The 16,825-nt window shown below is 50.8% G+C and overlaps 2 protein-coding genes across 2 annotated transcripts in view; both read left to right on the top strand.

The window, feature by feature from the left end:
• The first annotated feature begins 3,705 nt into the window (after positions 1–3,705).
• LYPD5 (LY6/PLAUR domain containing 5) lies at positions 3,706–6,630 on the top strand. The gene is made up of 4 exons (XM_021003901.2): positions 3,706–3,950; positions 5,345–5,521; positions 6,104–6,250; positions 6,331–6,630. The coding sequence occupies exons 1-4, from the start codon at positions 3,761–3,763 to the stop codon at positions 6,549–6,551; spliced, it is 735 nt and encodes a 244-aa protein (XP_020859560.1). The 5' UTR covers positions 3,706–3,760; the 3' UTR covers positions 6,552–6,630.
• A 6,309-nt stretch (positions 6,631–12,939) lies between these two features.
• Positions 12,940–16,825, top strand: part of KCNN4 (potassium calcium-activated channel subfamily N member 4) — a 12,463-nt gene continuing 8,577 nt past the window's right edge. The window contains exon 1 of the mRNA XM_021003764.2: positions 12,940–13,834. Coding sequence (XP_020859423.1) covers positions 13,682–13,834 — 153 coding nt within the window. The 5' untranslated portion in view covers positions 12,940–13,681. The remainder of the gene's footprint in view (positions 13,835–16,825) is intronic.

Genomic DNA, 16,825 nt, shown 5'->3' with positions numbered 1-16,825 from the left:
GGGAGGAACAGACATATCGATAGATAAGTATACGATGAATAGTATGATGGGTGAAAAAAAAAAGAGATCCGGACGAAAATAAGAGCTGGCGCTTAGATAACACTTTACATACGTTATCTCATTTGACCCTTACAACAGCCCTGTGAGGTAGGTGCTGTCATCATCCCCATTTTAAAGATGGGGAAGCTGAGGCAACAGGAGTGAAGTGATTTGATTTGTGACAAATGATGTCATCTAAGACAACACCTGAACTCTCTTGCATCCATGATGCCACCCAGCTGCCACTAGGCAAAGGAGCTTGGAAAATGTGAGGGCAGAGAGATCCCTTCTTTCATCTGGGTGAGGAGGGAAAGTCTCTGGCACAAAGTCGCATTTTGAGCTGAGCCTCGAAGGAAGAGAAGCTCTCAATGTCCAGTGATGATGAGAGCGGGTGTTCCCAGCAGATGAGTCAGCCTTCCCAAATGCACGGAGGTGGGAGAAAGCAAGACCAGATCAGAGAATGCCGATCATCCTGTCTGGGTGGAACATGGAGTACCTGAAGTGAGCCATAAAACATACCACTGGAAAGGCAGATGGCGGTCCAATTGTGAAAAGCGTTACAGTCCAGACTGAGGAGCTGCTGTTTTACCCTAGAGACCACTGGGAGCTGTTGAGGGCTGTTGTCTAAAGGCCCAACAGGGTCAAACCTGTGCCTTCAGAGGCTCTAAGAAAGGAGCGTGGATGCAAGTTAGGGGCCTATGGTTATGAGTCTAGTCAAGGAGTGACGAAGGCTTGAGCTCGGGCTGTGGCCCCAGGAGTGGAGAGAAGGGAATGAATGGGAGAGGGGTGAGAGGGTGAACATACTGATTTACTATGGGAGGGAGAAGGAAGAACAGAAGATGGCCCTGAGATCTGGAGCCCAAATGTCTGGGAGGAAGGTGGTACCATCAAGAGAAACAGGAATTCTGGGAAGAGAGCCAGGTTTGGAGACTGAGTGGTGAGCTCTGTTTGGGACATGTTGATTTTAGGCACCCCACAAGTTGGTAGACACATGGGACTGGGGCTTGGAGAGAGGTCAGGAATGGCCATATGGGTGTGAGAATGCAGGTTCACAGCATCTCATTCCCCAGCCTGCTGCTGCCTCCTTAGATCTCCCTTAGAGTCCCCTACTTGGTCCTGGTAGAGCCCCTGAGAACAGCCATCCCGCTACATGGTGACTCTGGCCTCAGCTCCAACCCCTCCAAAAGCAGGGAGGTCCCAGATAGTGACAGGAGCCCTTGTGAATTGGGAGGCCTCTCTCCTCCATCATGACCCCACCCAAGGATCCCAGACAGGAACGGGAGGTACCTAGCGGCAGACAGTGAGGTGGGCGACATAAATGCCCTCACACAATTGTGCCTGGGTTCCCCAGCAGCCAATGTCCTGAGCCAGGGATCCAGGTATGTGGGTCCTGAAATCCTCACCTGCACTGACTTCAGGGCAGCCAGCCCTGAGCCACATTCCTCCAGGAGATGGGGCACACAGAGAAGAGTGCCTTGGATCAGCTAATGATGATGGAGGCCTTCTTGGAGGAGGTAGAACCTCAGGAGGGTACCAAAGACCATGATGTAGCTGCTATCTGGGAGGCTGTGCTGATGGGACAAGGAGGGAGGTGCCCAGTGAAATGTCATATGTATGACCTCAGGTGTATCCATGAGGATTACCTAGGAACATGGTTGAACGGGGCTTTCTTCTCTCCAGACACAGTGGAGGAGGAGACAGAGAGAAAAAAGGGAGAAAAAGAAAAGGGAGATGTCAGGAAGGGAAACAGAAAAGGAGACAGAGACAGGGATGGAGGGAGGGAGAGTCAGAGACTAAGAATGGGAGGAGGCCTTGGGGAGGGGGCCGCAAGTTTTGGAAAGCAGAGAAGAGACTAGTTAGGCAATAGGGACCCCCCTTGCCCCTACTTGGGGGCAGATTCAGAGGGGGTCACTTATTATCATCTTATACCTGGGATGGGTAGGGGAGACCCATAAAGGTAGGGCTGCTCCCCAGTCCTTGATCCCCTCAGGGATGCAAGCTACCATTTTCTGCCCATTGTGGCTATTCAGGCTTGCTCAGAGGCCAAGGTCCCAAGGTACCAAACAAACCTCGCCCTCGGAGCACCCCTGGAGAAGCCCAGCCCTGGGAGTGAAGGGGGAGGGGAGGGGAAGGGCGGAGGATAAAGGAGGCAGGAAGCAGGAGAAGAACCTGCTCACACACCTGAAGTGGCACTCGGGACAGCCCACTGCCGGCCTCTCCATCAACATGATCCTTCTCTGGTCTCTACTCAGCTTCTTCGGGACCCTGTCGGGTATTGAACTGCTTGGGGTAGAGGTGGAGGGAGGAGTGGGCAGAGGTCAGCACTTTAGGGTCCTGGAGAGGCAGGGGCAGGGGAGCAAGAGGGAGTTCCGTTTTCCTCTTCTCCATTCTCTCTTCAACCTCATCCCTCCTCCTCTTCTCCTCCAGTCACGATGGGGCCAGGCTTTTTGAGGGGACCAGGCAGGGAGGGAGGGCTCCTGAGTTTCTTCTCTGGTTGACATGGTGATGGAGAAATGCACAGCCAAGAAGTCAGTGGGGCAGGAGGGGAGGGCTCTGTCCCTGTGCCCTTCGAGATCCTCAGTCCCCCTGCCAGCCTGTTTGTGCCTGGCTGGGAGGGAAAGATGGGATGAAAGGGGAGGGAGGGAGCAGCTCCCTGTGCCTGAGATGAGCCCTTCCTGGGCTCCATGGCTCCTCATCTCTGAGTCTGTGTCTCCTACCTCTTGACCTGTGAGCCTCCCTGATATCTCTGCAATTACTCCAAATCTTTGTCCCCACCTCTCTGATGTCTCTGTCTCTGTGCTCCCTCTGTGGCTCAGTGTTCAGGATGTCTGAGCCTCGGACTCTTTCACTGTTTATACCTCTGCTTTCGTGTTTGTCTCCGTCTTCTGAATCATCTCGGATTCTGTGTCTGCATCTCTACTGGGAGAAGGGGGATGAGCACATACCATTGTGTCCCAGCCCCTGGGCCTCACCTCAGACTCTGAAGCTACTTGAACCAGTTCATAGGATCAAACATTCAGAGCTGGAAGGGAACTCCAAGGCCATATAGCCCAGCTCCTTCATTTTACAGGCAAGGAAACTGAGGCACAGGGACTTTATTTAGGCCAAACAGAAAATTTCGAAGACAGAATTGGAACTCAAGGCCTCTGACCCAGAGCCAGGGCTCTTTTCACTGTGCTATGCTGTACTATCCTTCTCTCTTTCTCTCTCTCTCTCTCTCTCTCTCTCTCTCTCTCTCTCTCTCTCTCTCTCTCACCATATATATGTATATATATATATATATATATATATAAATGAAAGTGTGTGCATGTGTGTATATATATATACACTGTATATCTGCACTGCGCTATACTGCTCTTCATTTATCCCTTCTCTCTGTTGCCCCCTAAAAAGCAGGCATGAGATGCAACCAAAGACTAGGGATGAGTGTGACAAAGATGTGGATGAGGTAGGGGAATAGGAAAGTGACTCATCATCTCTCTTGTTTGAAATCCCAGAGGGCTTCCTGAAGGAAGAAAGGCATTTGCCATCAGTCTAAATGAAGAGAGGGAAGGAAAGCTTAAGAAAAGGGAAGGAGAGAAAAGACTGGGTGAGCTGGCGTGGCCAGTTCCTTCTCAGAATTAGGCAAGGAGATAAGATCAGGGATGGGACATAACCTGGCAGGGAATCCCGCAGCCAGAATGGCAATGCCCCCCATGTCGACCGGGGGCTCAGCAGGGCGATGCCATCTCCTTCACCTCCCACACTCTCTTGCCTATCCTTTGTTTCCACAGTCACATGGGCTCTTGAGTGCTACAGTTTTGAGCGTTCCTTCACTGGTCCTTTTGATCTCTCTGGCCTCCCGATGCCCATTGTGGCCTGTGGCCCAGGCCAAGAGGCCTGCCTGGAGGCGGTGACTTCCATGAATACAGGTAGGGATAGGGGCACAGGGAAGGGGTGAGGGACTGGGGTGGGGGGGCTGGAGAAGAGGCAAGGGAGAGCATGACAGAATCCCACCATATAACATCGAAGCACAGATCTTGTATTCTGGTTATCCAGAGTTGAAAAGACCTCAGAAGGCATCCAGTCTAGCTTGTTCCTAAACACTAATCCTTTCTTCAACATCCCCGACAAGAGGTTCTGTGCCCTTGGCTCAAATACCTCCAGTGATAGCGAGCTCATTTCCTTATGAATCTTTCTGTTTTTCAGTCATTTCAATCGTGTCCAACTCTCCTGTGACCCCCTTTGCAGTTTTCTTGGCAGAAACACTGGAGCGATTTGCCATTTCCTTCTCCAGCTCATTTGACAGATGAGGAAACTGAGGCAAACAGGGTGAAGTGACTTGTCCAGTCACACAGCCAGTGTCTGAGGCTGGATTTGAACTCAGGTCTTCCTGACTCCAAGCCTGGTGTTCTGTCCACTACACCACCGATCTGCCACCTTATGAAGCAGCCCATCCCAAGTACTTGTCAAGACATTCTTCAGATGAGCCAAGGTCTTCCTACAGGAGCTCTGCTACCCATAGCCCCCATAGCTAGCTCTTCATTCTGCCCTGTCAGTTTGTCTTGTCTTCCACATGACAAGCCTTCCCATGTCTCCTCTGGGCTAAAGATCTTTCATCCCTTCTCTCAGTTTCCAGCCTGGTGACCTACCCCTGGGCATGCTCCTATTTGTCGATGCCTCTGCTAAGACGTGGCACACGGAATGGGAGATGTTCCTCCAGATGTGGTCAGACCACAGAAAAACACAGGGGACCACCACCAGCACCCTGGTGCTGGACACTGTGCCCCTACTGAGGATCCCATGAGCCTTAGGCTGCCAAGTCATACCTTGGCACACACAGGACTTGTGGATTTCCAAGACCCCCAGATCATTTTCAGACGAGCTTCACCCTGAACTTGTGGGGTTGGCTTTTTTTAAAAATTCAAGTAAAAGACTTAATATTGATGCCTATTGAATTCCGAAAAGGAAAAACCCTTAAGGTCTTAGAACAGAGAAGGCTAGGTCTAGGAGGCATTTTAAAAATTGTCTAGTCCAGTCCTCTGGGAAGGGCAAGATAGGGAAACTAAGGGCCAGATTGTAGATATTAAAGAGAAGGAGTGATGTACTAATGGTCACATAAGTTGAGAGAGAGAAGTGAACTGGATGTGCAATAAAAATGGAGTCAGTTAAGGTCTGAGAAAAAAATGGGTCAGGATGGTGGGGCACTGAGACAGCTTGTGGGGATCATGCCAGGACTGTAGGATTGCAGATCAAATTTGAGGATGAGGTGGAGAAGCCAAGACCAAATTATATCCTTTCCCCTTCCCCTCCTCCTCATGTCTAGGTTACAGAAACTCACTGACCCTGGTGAAAAAGGGCTGCTCTTATGGGCCAGGCTCTGGGGAGATGACCTCAGGAGGAGACTCACTGCCCCCTGACTACACCATGGTACGACGATGCCAGGAGAATCTCTGCAACCGCCAGATCGAAAGCCATGACAGCATCCCCAACCTCAGCACAGGTGAAGTGAAGCGGGGGGCGGGGGGGGAGTGCAGAACAGCCTGAGGGGCTCCAGACACCCCAGAGAGTGAGCTCTGAACACCTACTGTTCATCCACACAGATACTGACAAACTGAGCTGGAGGGCCCCTTAGAAGGGAGACCACAGGATGTCAGGGCTGGGAGGAACCGTAGAACAGGGAATGTCAGGGCTGGGAGGGGCCTTAGAACAGGGAATGTCAAGGCTGGGAGGGGCCTTAGAACAGGGAAGATCAGAGCTGGAAGGAGCCTTAGAACAGAGAATTTCAGGGCTGGAAGGGACCGTAGAACAGGGAATGTCAGGGCTGGGAGGGGCCTTAGAACAGGGAATGATGGAGCTGGGAGGGTCCTTAGAGATGATCTAATTCAACTCCTTCATTTTAAGGATGGGAAAACCAAGGCCTAAATATGTAGTTCTAGGTGCCTGCAGTAGGCACTTATTCCTAGGATATTTGATAGACAGAGTTGGGGATACCTGTGGGCATAGCCACCAGTTTCAGGACCCAGGGACCAACACACAGGCAGGGGTCCACCCTGACCTGGCAATGTCCCCTGTTCCTCTCCAGCCCCAGATCCCCCTGAACTCAGCGGCACTGAGTGCTGGGCCTGTGTCAGTACCACTGCTGAGGGCTGTGAACTCCAGAATGCCCACAAGATCAAGTGTCATGGGGGTCAGAGTGTTTGCTTCCAGGGTCAAGGCTTCTTGGCCATTGGTGAGTAGGAATGGGAGAGAGCCCTGGTCCTGGAAGGAGCCTCATTCTTCCTGCTAATCTCTGCCTTCCTCCCTCCCCAGAAAATTTCACCAAATCTGTCTACATGAGGACATGCCAAGAGCCCACATGCACTTTCATTGGGGCTGCCACCCACTGGTCAGACAACTACCTGAAAGGGACCTGCTGTAAGGGGAATCTCTGTAACGGCATCTCCAATGTCTCCAAGACTGTTTCCTCTCATGCCCCTTCACACCTAGCCCTGCCCCTGCTTCTGATCATCCCCTTACTCTTAGGGGTCTGAACAAAGTCCTGGCTTCCCTCCAAGCTTGGCCTTTCAGTCTGTTTAGAGAGCCTTAAACACTCAGGCAAGGGATCTGGTACTTATGTGTGTTGCTGGGCAGGGTGGGGAGGGAGGATCAGGGCAGCCCTGGTTAGGAGTGGAGATACCTGGAGAGTCACCAGTTTGGAAGAAACTGCAGAGGCAGCCCAGCTCAACCCTTCCCTTTGCTAATCCCTCGAAAGCACTCCTGCCACCTCCAGGTGAATATCCTGTGAAGGGGAACTCATTCTCTCTCTAGGCAATCTGGTTCACTTTGGACAGTGCCAATTATTAAAAAGTGTTTCTTTACATCAACCTGAAGTCATCATCTCTGCAATTTCCCCACCCCATCCTCTCTTCCCCACCTCCAGACCCCACTACATCCCCTCCGCTCCTATTTCTGGCCTCTGGGGACAAACAGGAGCATCTAGTCCTCTTCTGCCTGACAGCCCTTCAGGTATTTGAAATGGGCTCTCTATCACCAGCCCTCCACCCCAAAGTCTTCCCTTCTGTAGGCTTTCTGCAAATCCTTGCTATGTTCTCCCAGGCTCCCTGAGGGCCTGATCCATCTCCTCAATATTCCTTCTAGTGGTATCTCTCAATTCTCCAAGACTGTAAATTGAAGAGAAGGTGCCCATCTGCCTTGGTAGAGGATATTTCCTCACCTGGGAGTTCCCTAGACCAGTAAAATCCCAGGTTCAATCCCTGTCCCCACCCCTGGACTCTTGAGCACTAAAAAATCCACCAAATATAGGCCAATCAAGAACACATCTCATAGCTTATCTGGTAAAGCAATGACAAATTAAGATTCAATTTACAGAACCTTCACTTAGACAAAAAAAACACTAGATTCTTAAGATGTAAAGCTGGAAGGAACTTCAGAGGCCACTTCAAGTTACATTTGAGGAAACTGAGGTTTAGAGAGGGAACAGAATGTGACCAAGGTTATTCAGATAAAGAACAGGGCATGTTTTGATCAAATATGTTTCAGAAATTATCCCTGAAAGTAATGAGGAATCAGGATTTGAAATACAAAATTGGGACAGAAACATGCCTGGACCCCTGGGCACACTCTCTCCTGAGACCCCTGAGGGATACTGGGGTGGGGTATGGAGGTCTCTGTTCTTTCTTTGTTTTGATCCCTCGTGTCTTTTTATCTGCCCCTGACTAGAAATAGGGCTGGTGCACCTTGCTTTCTCCGTCTGTAAAATGAGGTTCCTTGCAGCTCTGATTTTCCCTGATTGAGTAAAGTGATGTCCTTCTTATTGACCCTATGTGACAGGGCAGCATGCCAAGTCTGCCCCCACCTTAGATCTGGGAGTATCAATCATTGTGATTGAGTGCAGCACTTCCCATGGGGCATGTGACACAAGGCAATTGGCTGGCCAGGGAGGGTCAGACAAGGGGGCCCTGGGGCTGAAGAAGTGGGAGGCATGTGTCAAGGTCAAGGATAAGTGGAAGAGTGCCAAAACAAGCCCAGAGCCTACAACTTGAGTCAAAGAATGTAGAATGTCAGAGCTGGGAGGGGCCTGAAGAGCATGGACTATCAGAACAAGGAGGGACTTCAGAAAAGAGCTGAGAGATACCTTCGAACAGAGAAAGTCAAATGTGGTAGGGCCCTTAGAGATAATCTAGTTTATCCTCTCATTTCGCAGATGGAAAATTTTAAGCCAAGAGAGAGAAGAGATTTGCCTTAGGTCACACATGGACTGAGGAGCAGAGCCTAATTTAGAACTCAAGGCTCATGGCTCTCCAGCCAAAGTTTCTAGGCAATCCAGGTATTCCTGATCGCCTCAGGGGTCCTGATTTCTAAGACCCTGCCCAATCAGGTACCCAAGGATAATATCAAACTGTAGTCTATGACTACCACTCCACCCTTCCACTCACTCAACATCACCCAGTCGGGTTCTACATCAGGACCGGGGACAGAGTTCTTCTGCCTCCTATAGTCTCAGCACCAGGGACAGTGACAGGGTGCTGGCGGGTCTAAAGCAGGGCATGGCTTAGGGAGGTCTTCCCTCGTGTACACACAGACAGATAGACAGACAGACAGACAGACACACACACACACACACACACACACACACACACACACACACCCCTCACCTCTCACCCCCGGCGGCTGGCAAGGGACAAAGAAAGGCAGAAGTAGAGACTGTAGTAGTCGAAGTGTATAACTCCCCCTCTCACCATTACCACCACCCAACAACTAATAGAAAGATCCAAAGAGAGGTAGGGATATGGAGACCCAGAGAAAGACACAACTTGATAGATCTGGACAGAGATTCCGACACCAACAGAAAGAGATAGAGCCGCAAAGAGACAGAGACCTACAGAGAGACGTAGAAACAGACAGAGACACTAAAGGAAAGGAGAACCACAGAGGCAGAAAAATCAAAACGGACACGCAAAAGCAAAGAGATGGAGACAGGGATGTCCCTCCTTCTCCGTCCGGCTCGGTCTGCACTCCCTTACACTGGCACCAGGTGGCGACTCCAGGACCAGGATTCGCGGAGCTCCAGCATAAGAAGAGGTTACACCGAGGGGGGAGGCAGGGCAGGACACGCTCCCCTCGCCCCTCCACTTTCCGGATGTCCCGGGGCCTCGGCCCGCCCTCTCCCGGAGCCCCGGGCGCCGCGTGATCTTTCTGCACCCCCCTCCTGTCAAACGTTCCTTTGTCCCAGCCCTGGGTCGCCGCCAGCCCCGGAGATACGGCCGCTTCTGCTCTGGAAAGGCTGGACCCTGGCCAACGGGAAATCCCGGTCCAAGCCTCCGAGGCTCCGAAGCGTCCGGGTCCTCCAGACCCGGCGCTTCCTTGGGGACCTGGGCGTCCTTGTCGCCCTCTCTCCCCACCAACCATCATCGGAGACTCAATGATCCTAGCTCTTAACACTCGCGGTGACGATGATGTCCCCATCCTGTCCTCCCCCCGCCTCGCCTCATTCCAAAAGGACCCAGGTGTTCTCATTCTCTGCATCCGTACTCCCGCCAGGACCCGAGCATCCGAGCCCCTGAGCGGTGGTCTGTGACTCAGCCCACCCCACCCCCACTCCCGTACCCCCAATGCAGCGAGAGTTCCCTCCTTCTCCCCCCTCTCAAGGGGCGAGGCCCTGTCTGAGTCACGGGAAGAGGCTGACTGAGTCACTGCACACACACCCCCCTCTCAAGTCCTGCCCCTGGAGGCAAGGGGGGGCAGTCACTCCAGAGCCCCCAGGGGGCGCTATCACTGCCTCTGTCTCTCCTCTGTGCCTCACACTGTTTCTATCCATTTGTCTCTGTATCTCTCTCTTTAGTCTTTAACTGTGTCTCTTATCTCTTTGGCCTCACTATCTCTACATGTTTATGTCCTAAAGTACATGCCTGTTCCCCGTCTCTAGTATCTCTATCTTTCCGTGTCTGTTTGGGTCATATGTTTAAGGTACCATAGATTTAAAACTAGATGGGACATCAGAGGTCATGATGTTTAATCCCCTTCATTTTGCAAATGAGGAAACTGAGGTCCAGAGAAGTTAAGTGAAGTCACTTGCTCATGGTCACTCAGTTAATATCTGAGGTGGAATTCAAATCCACCTACTAAAAGGACCTGGGGTGGGATGGGAGGGAGGCTTAGAAAAGAATGTCCAAGCTGGAAAGGATCATGGAACATAGAATGTCAGACCTGGAAGGAACCTCAGAATATAGAATGTCAGAACTAGGAGGAACAAGATATTACTTCAGCTTCTGCTCTTCCTTTTTCTCTTGGACTCTTCCTGGTCTTTCTCTCTTTGCATATGTTCCCCCCCCCCCCCCAACTCTTTAACTGTTCCTCAATCAGTGTTTCTCATTGTCTCTCTATCTGGTCTCTGGATTCATTTCTCTGCAGTTTTGTCTGTGTCTCTCTGTGGCTGCTCTCTCCCCCAATTTCTGTGTGTGCCTGGACTATGGCTTTCTCCATAGAGAGCTTATGAGGTGTCAGAGGAAGAGAAACAGAGGCAGAAACAGAGATTTATGTGCATTTAAGTATCTTTGCTGTGTTTCTGAGTAGGTGAGGCTTTGAGCGGGAGTTTCTGTGCCTGTACTTGTGAGTATGTGTATATGTGTGCATGTGGGAGACTGGACATGTCTGTGTGGCTCCTGAGATCCTGCCCAGTGAGTGGGCATCTCTCCCCAGCGGATGGGAGATGGGCAGGGAGAGGGCATTTATGTGTGTGTGTGTTGTGTCATTCTGGGTGTTGTGTTTGTGTGTTGCTGGGTGTGTCTCTCTATGTGTATCATGTTCCTTGTGCCTGGCTGTATGGGGCTGGTGTATTGCATTCTGTGTAGGCTGCTATGTGTTATGTTTGTGTGTTGCTGGGTGTGCAGCGTGATGGAAAGGGCCCTAAACAGCTACTCAGAAGTCCTGGGTTCTAGTCACAGTTCTGTCTCTAATTTGCTTTGGAAACTCAAATAAGTTAGTAAGTCAATCAACAAGCAAGTATTATTAAGTACCTACTATGTTCCAGGCACTGTACTAAGTGGAGAATACAAATATAAAGAATGGAAGCATCCATGCACTTAGGAGCTTATATTCTATCAAGGAAGATTACAAATACATATGTAAGCATATTCAGAATAAATTCAAATAACAACAAGGTGGTTACTTCTCTGAGTCTCCGTTTCCTCATTTGTAAAATGAGGATAATGATGGTACCTACACAAGCATATTATTGTTATGGAATCATAGAAATTGATCACTGGATTTGAAGCCAAGGAAATTCTTCTGACTTCAAATCCAACCTTAGACACTTACTGGCTAACTGGCCCTGGCCAAATCATTCAACCTTTTGCCTCAGTTTCCTCATATGTAAAATGGGGCTAATAATAACCTCACTCAAAGGGTTGTTGTGAGGATCAAATGAGATAGCATGTGTAAAGTGCTTTGAAACCCTAAAGTGCTATATAAGTGCTGGCTATTGTTACTTTTATTATTGAATAGAGTTTAAGGGATCCTTAGAAATCACTTTCTCTAATCCCACTCACCCAGAAGAAGAGGAATTAAAGCTTAGATAGTTTAAAAAGGAACAGGGATTTTAGAGCTGGAAGGGACCTCAATGGCCATCCAGTCCAAGCCCCTGGTTTTACAGACAAGGAAACTGAGGCACAGAGAAGTAACATTGCCTAATGTCACATAGTCAATAAACATCCAAAGCAGGATTTGAATTCAAGTCTTCCTGACTTCAAGGACAATCTTTTTGGTGGAGGGTGGGGCAGGCTTTTGGTCAAACTTCCTTCCCCCAGGGTGCCAGCATTTCCTCTCTAATCAGTCCTGCACTGATCAAAACCAACTGGTTTAACTGCTTTTTGGAAAAAGCCTGACTCCCCCTCCCCTCTTGTTGCACCCTGAGTCAAAGCCCCAGTCATCCTGTGCTGGTTCCAGCTCTAGGTCTAAAATTCCTTCCAGTTCTAAGACTCTGAATTCTAAAGTTCCCCTTGCTCCTAGAAATGATGTCCTATAGTCCAATCAATCAACTAACTTGCATTTACTAAAGACCTGCTGTATGTCAGGCACTATGCTAGATATTGGGCATTAAAAGATGAAAATGAAACACTTCTTGTAAGCCCTTAGGGAGCTTCCCCTCAAACAAGGAAGAAAACGTGCACACATGTTTATACAGAAAACATATACAGACTCTTTAAAGGAAGAAGAGAAACAGAGAGGGAGAAGGAGGGCACTGTAGCTGGATGATAAGGACAGGCTTCATGCAAAAGGTGCTTGTCAAGCCAAGCCTAGAAGGAAGTAAGAGTTCTAGGAGGTGGACTGTAGGAGGGGGAGTGTTCCAGACATGGACAACTGCAATGCAAAGGCACAGAGAGGAAATGGAAAGTCATGTGTGAGAAACGGTAAGTAGGTCATTATGTCTGGACTATAGAATGTGCATATGTGGATGGGGGAGAATAATGTGTAAGATGACTGAAAAGTAAGAAGCATCATCTTGGGAACACCACAGGGGCTTAAAAGAGGAGCTGACATTCTGGGACAGAAGGGTCCCTCCATCTCTGACACTCTGTTCTTTGGTTACCCCTCCCTGGGAAATTCGGTTTTAAGGTCCTTTCAGCTTAAAAGATCCCATAGTCTAGAGAGATGTTCTGTGTTCGAAGATTCTTCCCAAGCCTGACATGATCCTTTCTAGCCCACACATTCTATGCTTTTTGTTCTGGGGTTCCCAGCCGTCCTTTTAAATTGAGACATTTTCAATCTTTGCTTTCGTATCCCCAGTGCCCAGCAGAGTTCCTGGCACACAGAAGGCACTTAATAAATGCTTGTTGATCGACTAATTGATCTGACAGACTATGGTCCAAGGGTTTTTTCCAGTTCTAACGTTCTATGGTTCTGCTCTGAAGTTGACTCTGAGTGTGTGGGGGCCCAATGTGAAATGAGGCTGAGACTTTCTGCCTCCTCCTCTCTGCCTCCACCACCCCCTGGCACTTTCCTGGCCAGGGGAGAGAGGGAGGCGGGGAGGTCACCCTCAGCCCCACCTTGTCCCCTCCCTCTCTGGCAGCCACCAGCTATAGTTAGGTCAGGCCCCTCCCTCCCTGCCTCCCTGCCCTGTAGGTCTCAGCCTCTGGCTGGTACAGAGTACAGATACGGCACTGGCCCCAATCACCGGACGGCGCTCATTTGCAGTTGCTTTCCGACCAAGCACCCTCTGTCTGGCGCCTTCCTTGATTCTGTGCTTTTTCTAGGCTGTCTCTCCGAAGTGTCTCTTGATTCTCTCTTACTGTCTCTGAGCAGTCCTTGGGGTCTCTCTGAGATGCCTCTGAGTGGTCTCTGGTCTCTCTCTGGACTCTTGCTAGGCTCTCTCTGAGTTGTTTCTGAGCACTCTCGGCGCTCTCGCTAAACTTTCTCCGGCTCTTTCTGGAGCCCTCGTGCTCCGAGTCCCCGCCCCCCCACCACCACCACCCAGTTCCCTCCCAGGCTTTTTGGCTGCGCCTCCAGCTCTCTGGGTCCCTCCCGGGCTCTAGGACTCCCCGCTGGCTTCTTACCTAGCTCCCAGCTAGCTCCCGAGCCAGCCCTGGCGACGCTCTGCGCCCTGGGTGGGGGCAGCGCAGGGCCCTGGGCGCGGGGTGCCCCCGGCCCCAAGGCCCCCAGACCCATGGAGCTGGTACCAGGACTAGGAGCCCTGAGGCGGCGGAAGCGGCTGCTGGAGGAGGAGAAGAGCCTGGCAGGCTGGGCTCTGGCAGTGGCTGGAGCGGGAATCGGGCTGATGGTGCTGCACGCCGAGATGCTGTGGTTTGGTCAATGCCAGGTAAGTGGGGGCCCAGACCCTGAGGCACGGGCTTGGGCTCAGAACGCTTGGGCCTCGGAGCAGGCAGAATGATCAGGCAGCCTACGATTCAGGAGGAAGCCCTGGAGCAGAACGTCTGGGCTCCTGAGGAAGTTCCGGCGGGAGATTAAGACTCCTGGGTACCTGGGCAAGTACAGTAGTCCTGCAGGGAATCCTAACCCCTGTTGTGGAAAGAGCTACGGGACAGTGGTCCCCCTTGCATTGGTTTCTTGAGATGCTGTAGGGGAGTAACTTGTTTCGGAATGTTTGAGCTCCTTATCTAACGGTCTAATGGTGGGGCGGGACCGCTGGGCTGGGATGACAAGCTAGAGAACAGGGAACCTCCCTCGAGAGAGCCCAGACTGGGCTTCCCAGCTCTTCGCTATCTTCTCACCAGCTGCCTCAATGACTTCCCCTGGTCGGGGAAAGGGTATGGTATTCTTCTAGAAGATCTGGTGCCTAGGTCCTCAAAGGGACTCGGGATACCTGTCTCCCTGAAAGTTAGGTGTTGGGAAATCCCGAAGCCCTGGTACCCTAAGAGGGGCAAGGACAGGGCATAATCTGGATCTGTCACTGAGGGACCATGATGCCCCGGACAGGGGGTAAGGTGGGGCTATGCTAGAATATCAAGATGTATGGGCCCCTGAGGGTTGAGAATTGAAGGTTGGGGAGGAAGCCTGGGCCTCAGAAGGGTGGGGATTGGTGGGATCAGACTGATGTAGTCCAGGGCAGGTGAAGCTGGGACAGGTCCCTGCAAGCCTCAGGTACATTCCATAGTGTCTAGGGCAGGGAAAAAGAGAGGGAGAGACAGGTCAGAGGATGAACGGATAAATGTTGTTGAGGCAAATAGGAGGTGGGATGATGAGAAAGTAGGGGAGAGATAGGAGGGCACAGCACTGTAGAAAAGAATTAGGGAGAGACCTGGGCAAGTAGGAGGAAAAGAACTGAATAGAGAACAGAGGGTATTGGGTACAGAGTTTGGGAAAGGAATTAGAGACTGGATTTGAGGAGTGTGTTGGAAGCAGAACTGGGATCAGAGTTCAGGGAGGGAACTGGAGGTAGAGTCAGAGAGACCTGGGAATCAAATTGGGGACAGAGCTGGGGACCTGGCTTTCAGCAAAGTATTTGACACAGTCTCTCATGTTATTTTTGTGACTTAGCTAGTAAGATGTGGAAACAACAGTGTACTTACATAAACTTAGAATTGATTCGATGACCAGCTCCAAATTAATGGATCAATGTCAAGCTGGAGGGAGGTCTGTACTGGAGGCCTCAGAGTTCTGTCCTTGGCCCTGTTCTATTTCATCACTGACTTGGATGGAGTCCTAAATGGCATGCTTATCAAATGTGTCGATAGTGTGATGCTGAAAGGGATAGTCAACACACTGGATGATAAGGTCAGGGTCTGAAAAGATCTCAACAGGTTAGACCTGAAGTCCAAAAGTAATCTAGTGAAAGTTAATAGGGGGTAAAGAACTTAGGCTTAAAAGTCACCTTCACAAGTATAGAAGGGAGTAGTTAAGGTGTGTGGCAGGACTGCAATTCAGGGTGAAAAGGACCTGGGGGTCTTGGTGGACTGCAAGCTTGACACCAATCAACACTGTGTCATGGCACCTTCAAAGCCACCATGATCCTAACACAGAAGCTGGGTCCAGAATAAGTGAGGGGATGCTCCTGCTATGCCCTGACCAGGTCAAAGCCCATCTGGAAGGTTGGGTTTCGTTCTGGGAGACACTGAGGAATCAGAAAGGAGAGTGACCAGAACAATGAAATGAACTAAGGAGAGAATCAGCCAAAGAAACTGGAGGCGTTTAGCTGGGAGAAGAGAAGAATGAGGGCCATTATTATCACTGTCTTCAAGTTTCAGAGGGCTGTTAGAGATAAGAGGGATAAACCCTGTACTACTTGATTCCAAGGGGCAAAACTAGAGCACTGGCACGAGGGGAAGCGGGGCAGTGGGGAGAGGAGTTACAGAGAGGTAGATTTCAGCTCCATAACAGGAAACATTCCTAATGATTAGAGTTGCTAAAAAGTAGAATGGCTGCCTGGGAAGGTAATGAGTTCCCCATCTCTGGAGATCTTCAAGCTGGTTGACCACTTGGGTATTCTGGAGAGGGGATCAGGTTCAGATGAGATCATGGATGTAGAGTACTTGGTAAGATTTCATTCATACCGCAGAGGTTAGTTACTTATTATTGGTCAGGTGTGGGCTGGACTGAATGGCTGACCTCTGAGGTTCTATAATCCTATGACAGTGGTGTGGGGGTGGGGGATAGGTGGGAGAAAGCTGAAGGAGGGAGCTGGAGGTAAACTTGGGGATAGTTAGAGATACCAGGGGATTACAGAGGCGAAGATTTGGATGGGGGAGAGGAGAGCTGGGAGATGTGCCCCCCCCCCCAAGAAGATGGAGTGGCTGGGCTGAGGAGACCCAAGGTGCTCAGAGTTGTGCCTGTCTTCTCTCCAGCCACGGAGCCTGATAAGAACATCGGGCAGGAGGATGGGTGGACTGGGGGCCAGGCAAGCACTAGGGGGTGGGGCTGGCCCGCCACCAGTGCCAACAGGAAGCAAGGCCCGGAGTCGACCTACCGCTCCCACGCTCTGGCTCCCACACCCACTGTTTGGAAGGGGAGCACCCCCCACTCCCTCCTCCAGACTGCCTCCCCTGAGAGGAGACCCCCACAAGCATTGAGACTCAGTCCCTTGATCTCTAGAAGACCCCATATCTGGGGTACCATGCTTCTCCCTCTCCAGCTCTGTCTCCTGACTCTCCATGTGACCTTGGGTGACACATTTGTCACTCTGGGACTCAGTTTCTTCATCTGTAAAATAGGAACATTAAGTCTCTACAGGCTCTCTCTCCTTGAGGAACTTAGAGGACACAGCTTCTTCCAGGTACCCTGGCAGCCTGCCTGAGCCCACTCTACCTCTCCCCTTAAAGAGACTCTAGCCCTCTTCTTCAGGAAGGGCTACAAA

The sequence above is a fragment of the Phascolarctos cinereus genome, unplaced genomic scaffold, assembly GCF_003287225.1.
Source record: "Phascolarctos cinereus isolate Bilbo 61053 unplaced genomic scaffold, phaCin_HiC Scaffold_726;HRSCAF=1367, whole genome shotgun sequence".
Taxonomy (NCBI): Eukaryota; Metazoa; Chordata; class Mammalia; order Diprotodontia; family Phascolarctidae; genus Phascolarctos; species Phascolarctos cinereus.
Note: the sequence above shows the minus strand (reverse complement) of the source record. Positions and strands in the feature narration are given on the sequence as shown.

Excerpts from the sequence above, each read along its gene's own strand:
- LYPD5 (XM_021003901.2), top strand. The coding sequence starts at position 3,761 with ATGCCATCTCCTTCACCTCCCACACTCTCTTGCCTATCCTTTGTTTCC. Across the intron at positions 5,522-6,103 it reads CATCCCCAACCTCAGCACAG|CCCCAGATCCCCCTGAACTC; the intron begins GTGAAGTGAAGC and ends GTTCCTCTCCAG. Across the intron at positions 6,251-6,330 it reads TCAAGGCTTCTTGGCCATTG|AAAATTTCACCAAATCTGTC; the intron begins GTGAGTAGGAAT and ends CTCCCTCCCCAG.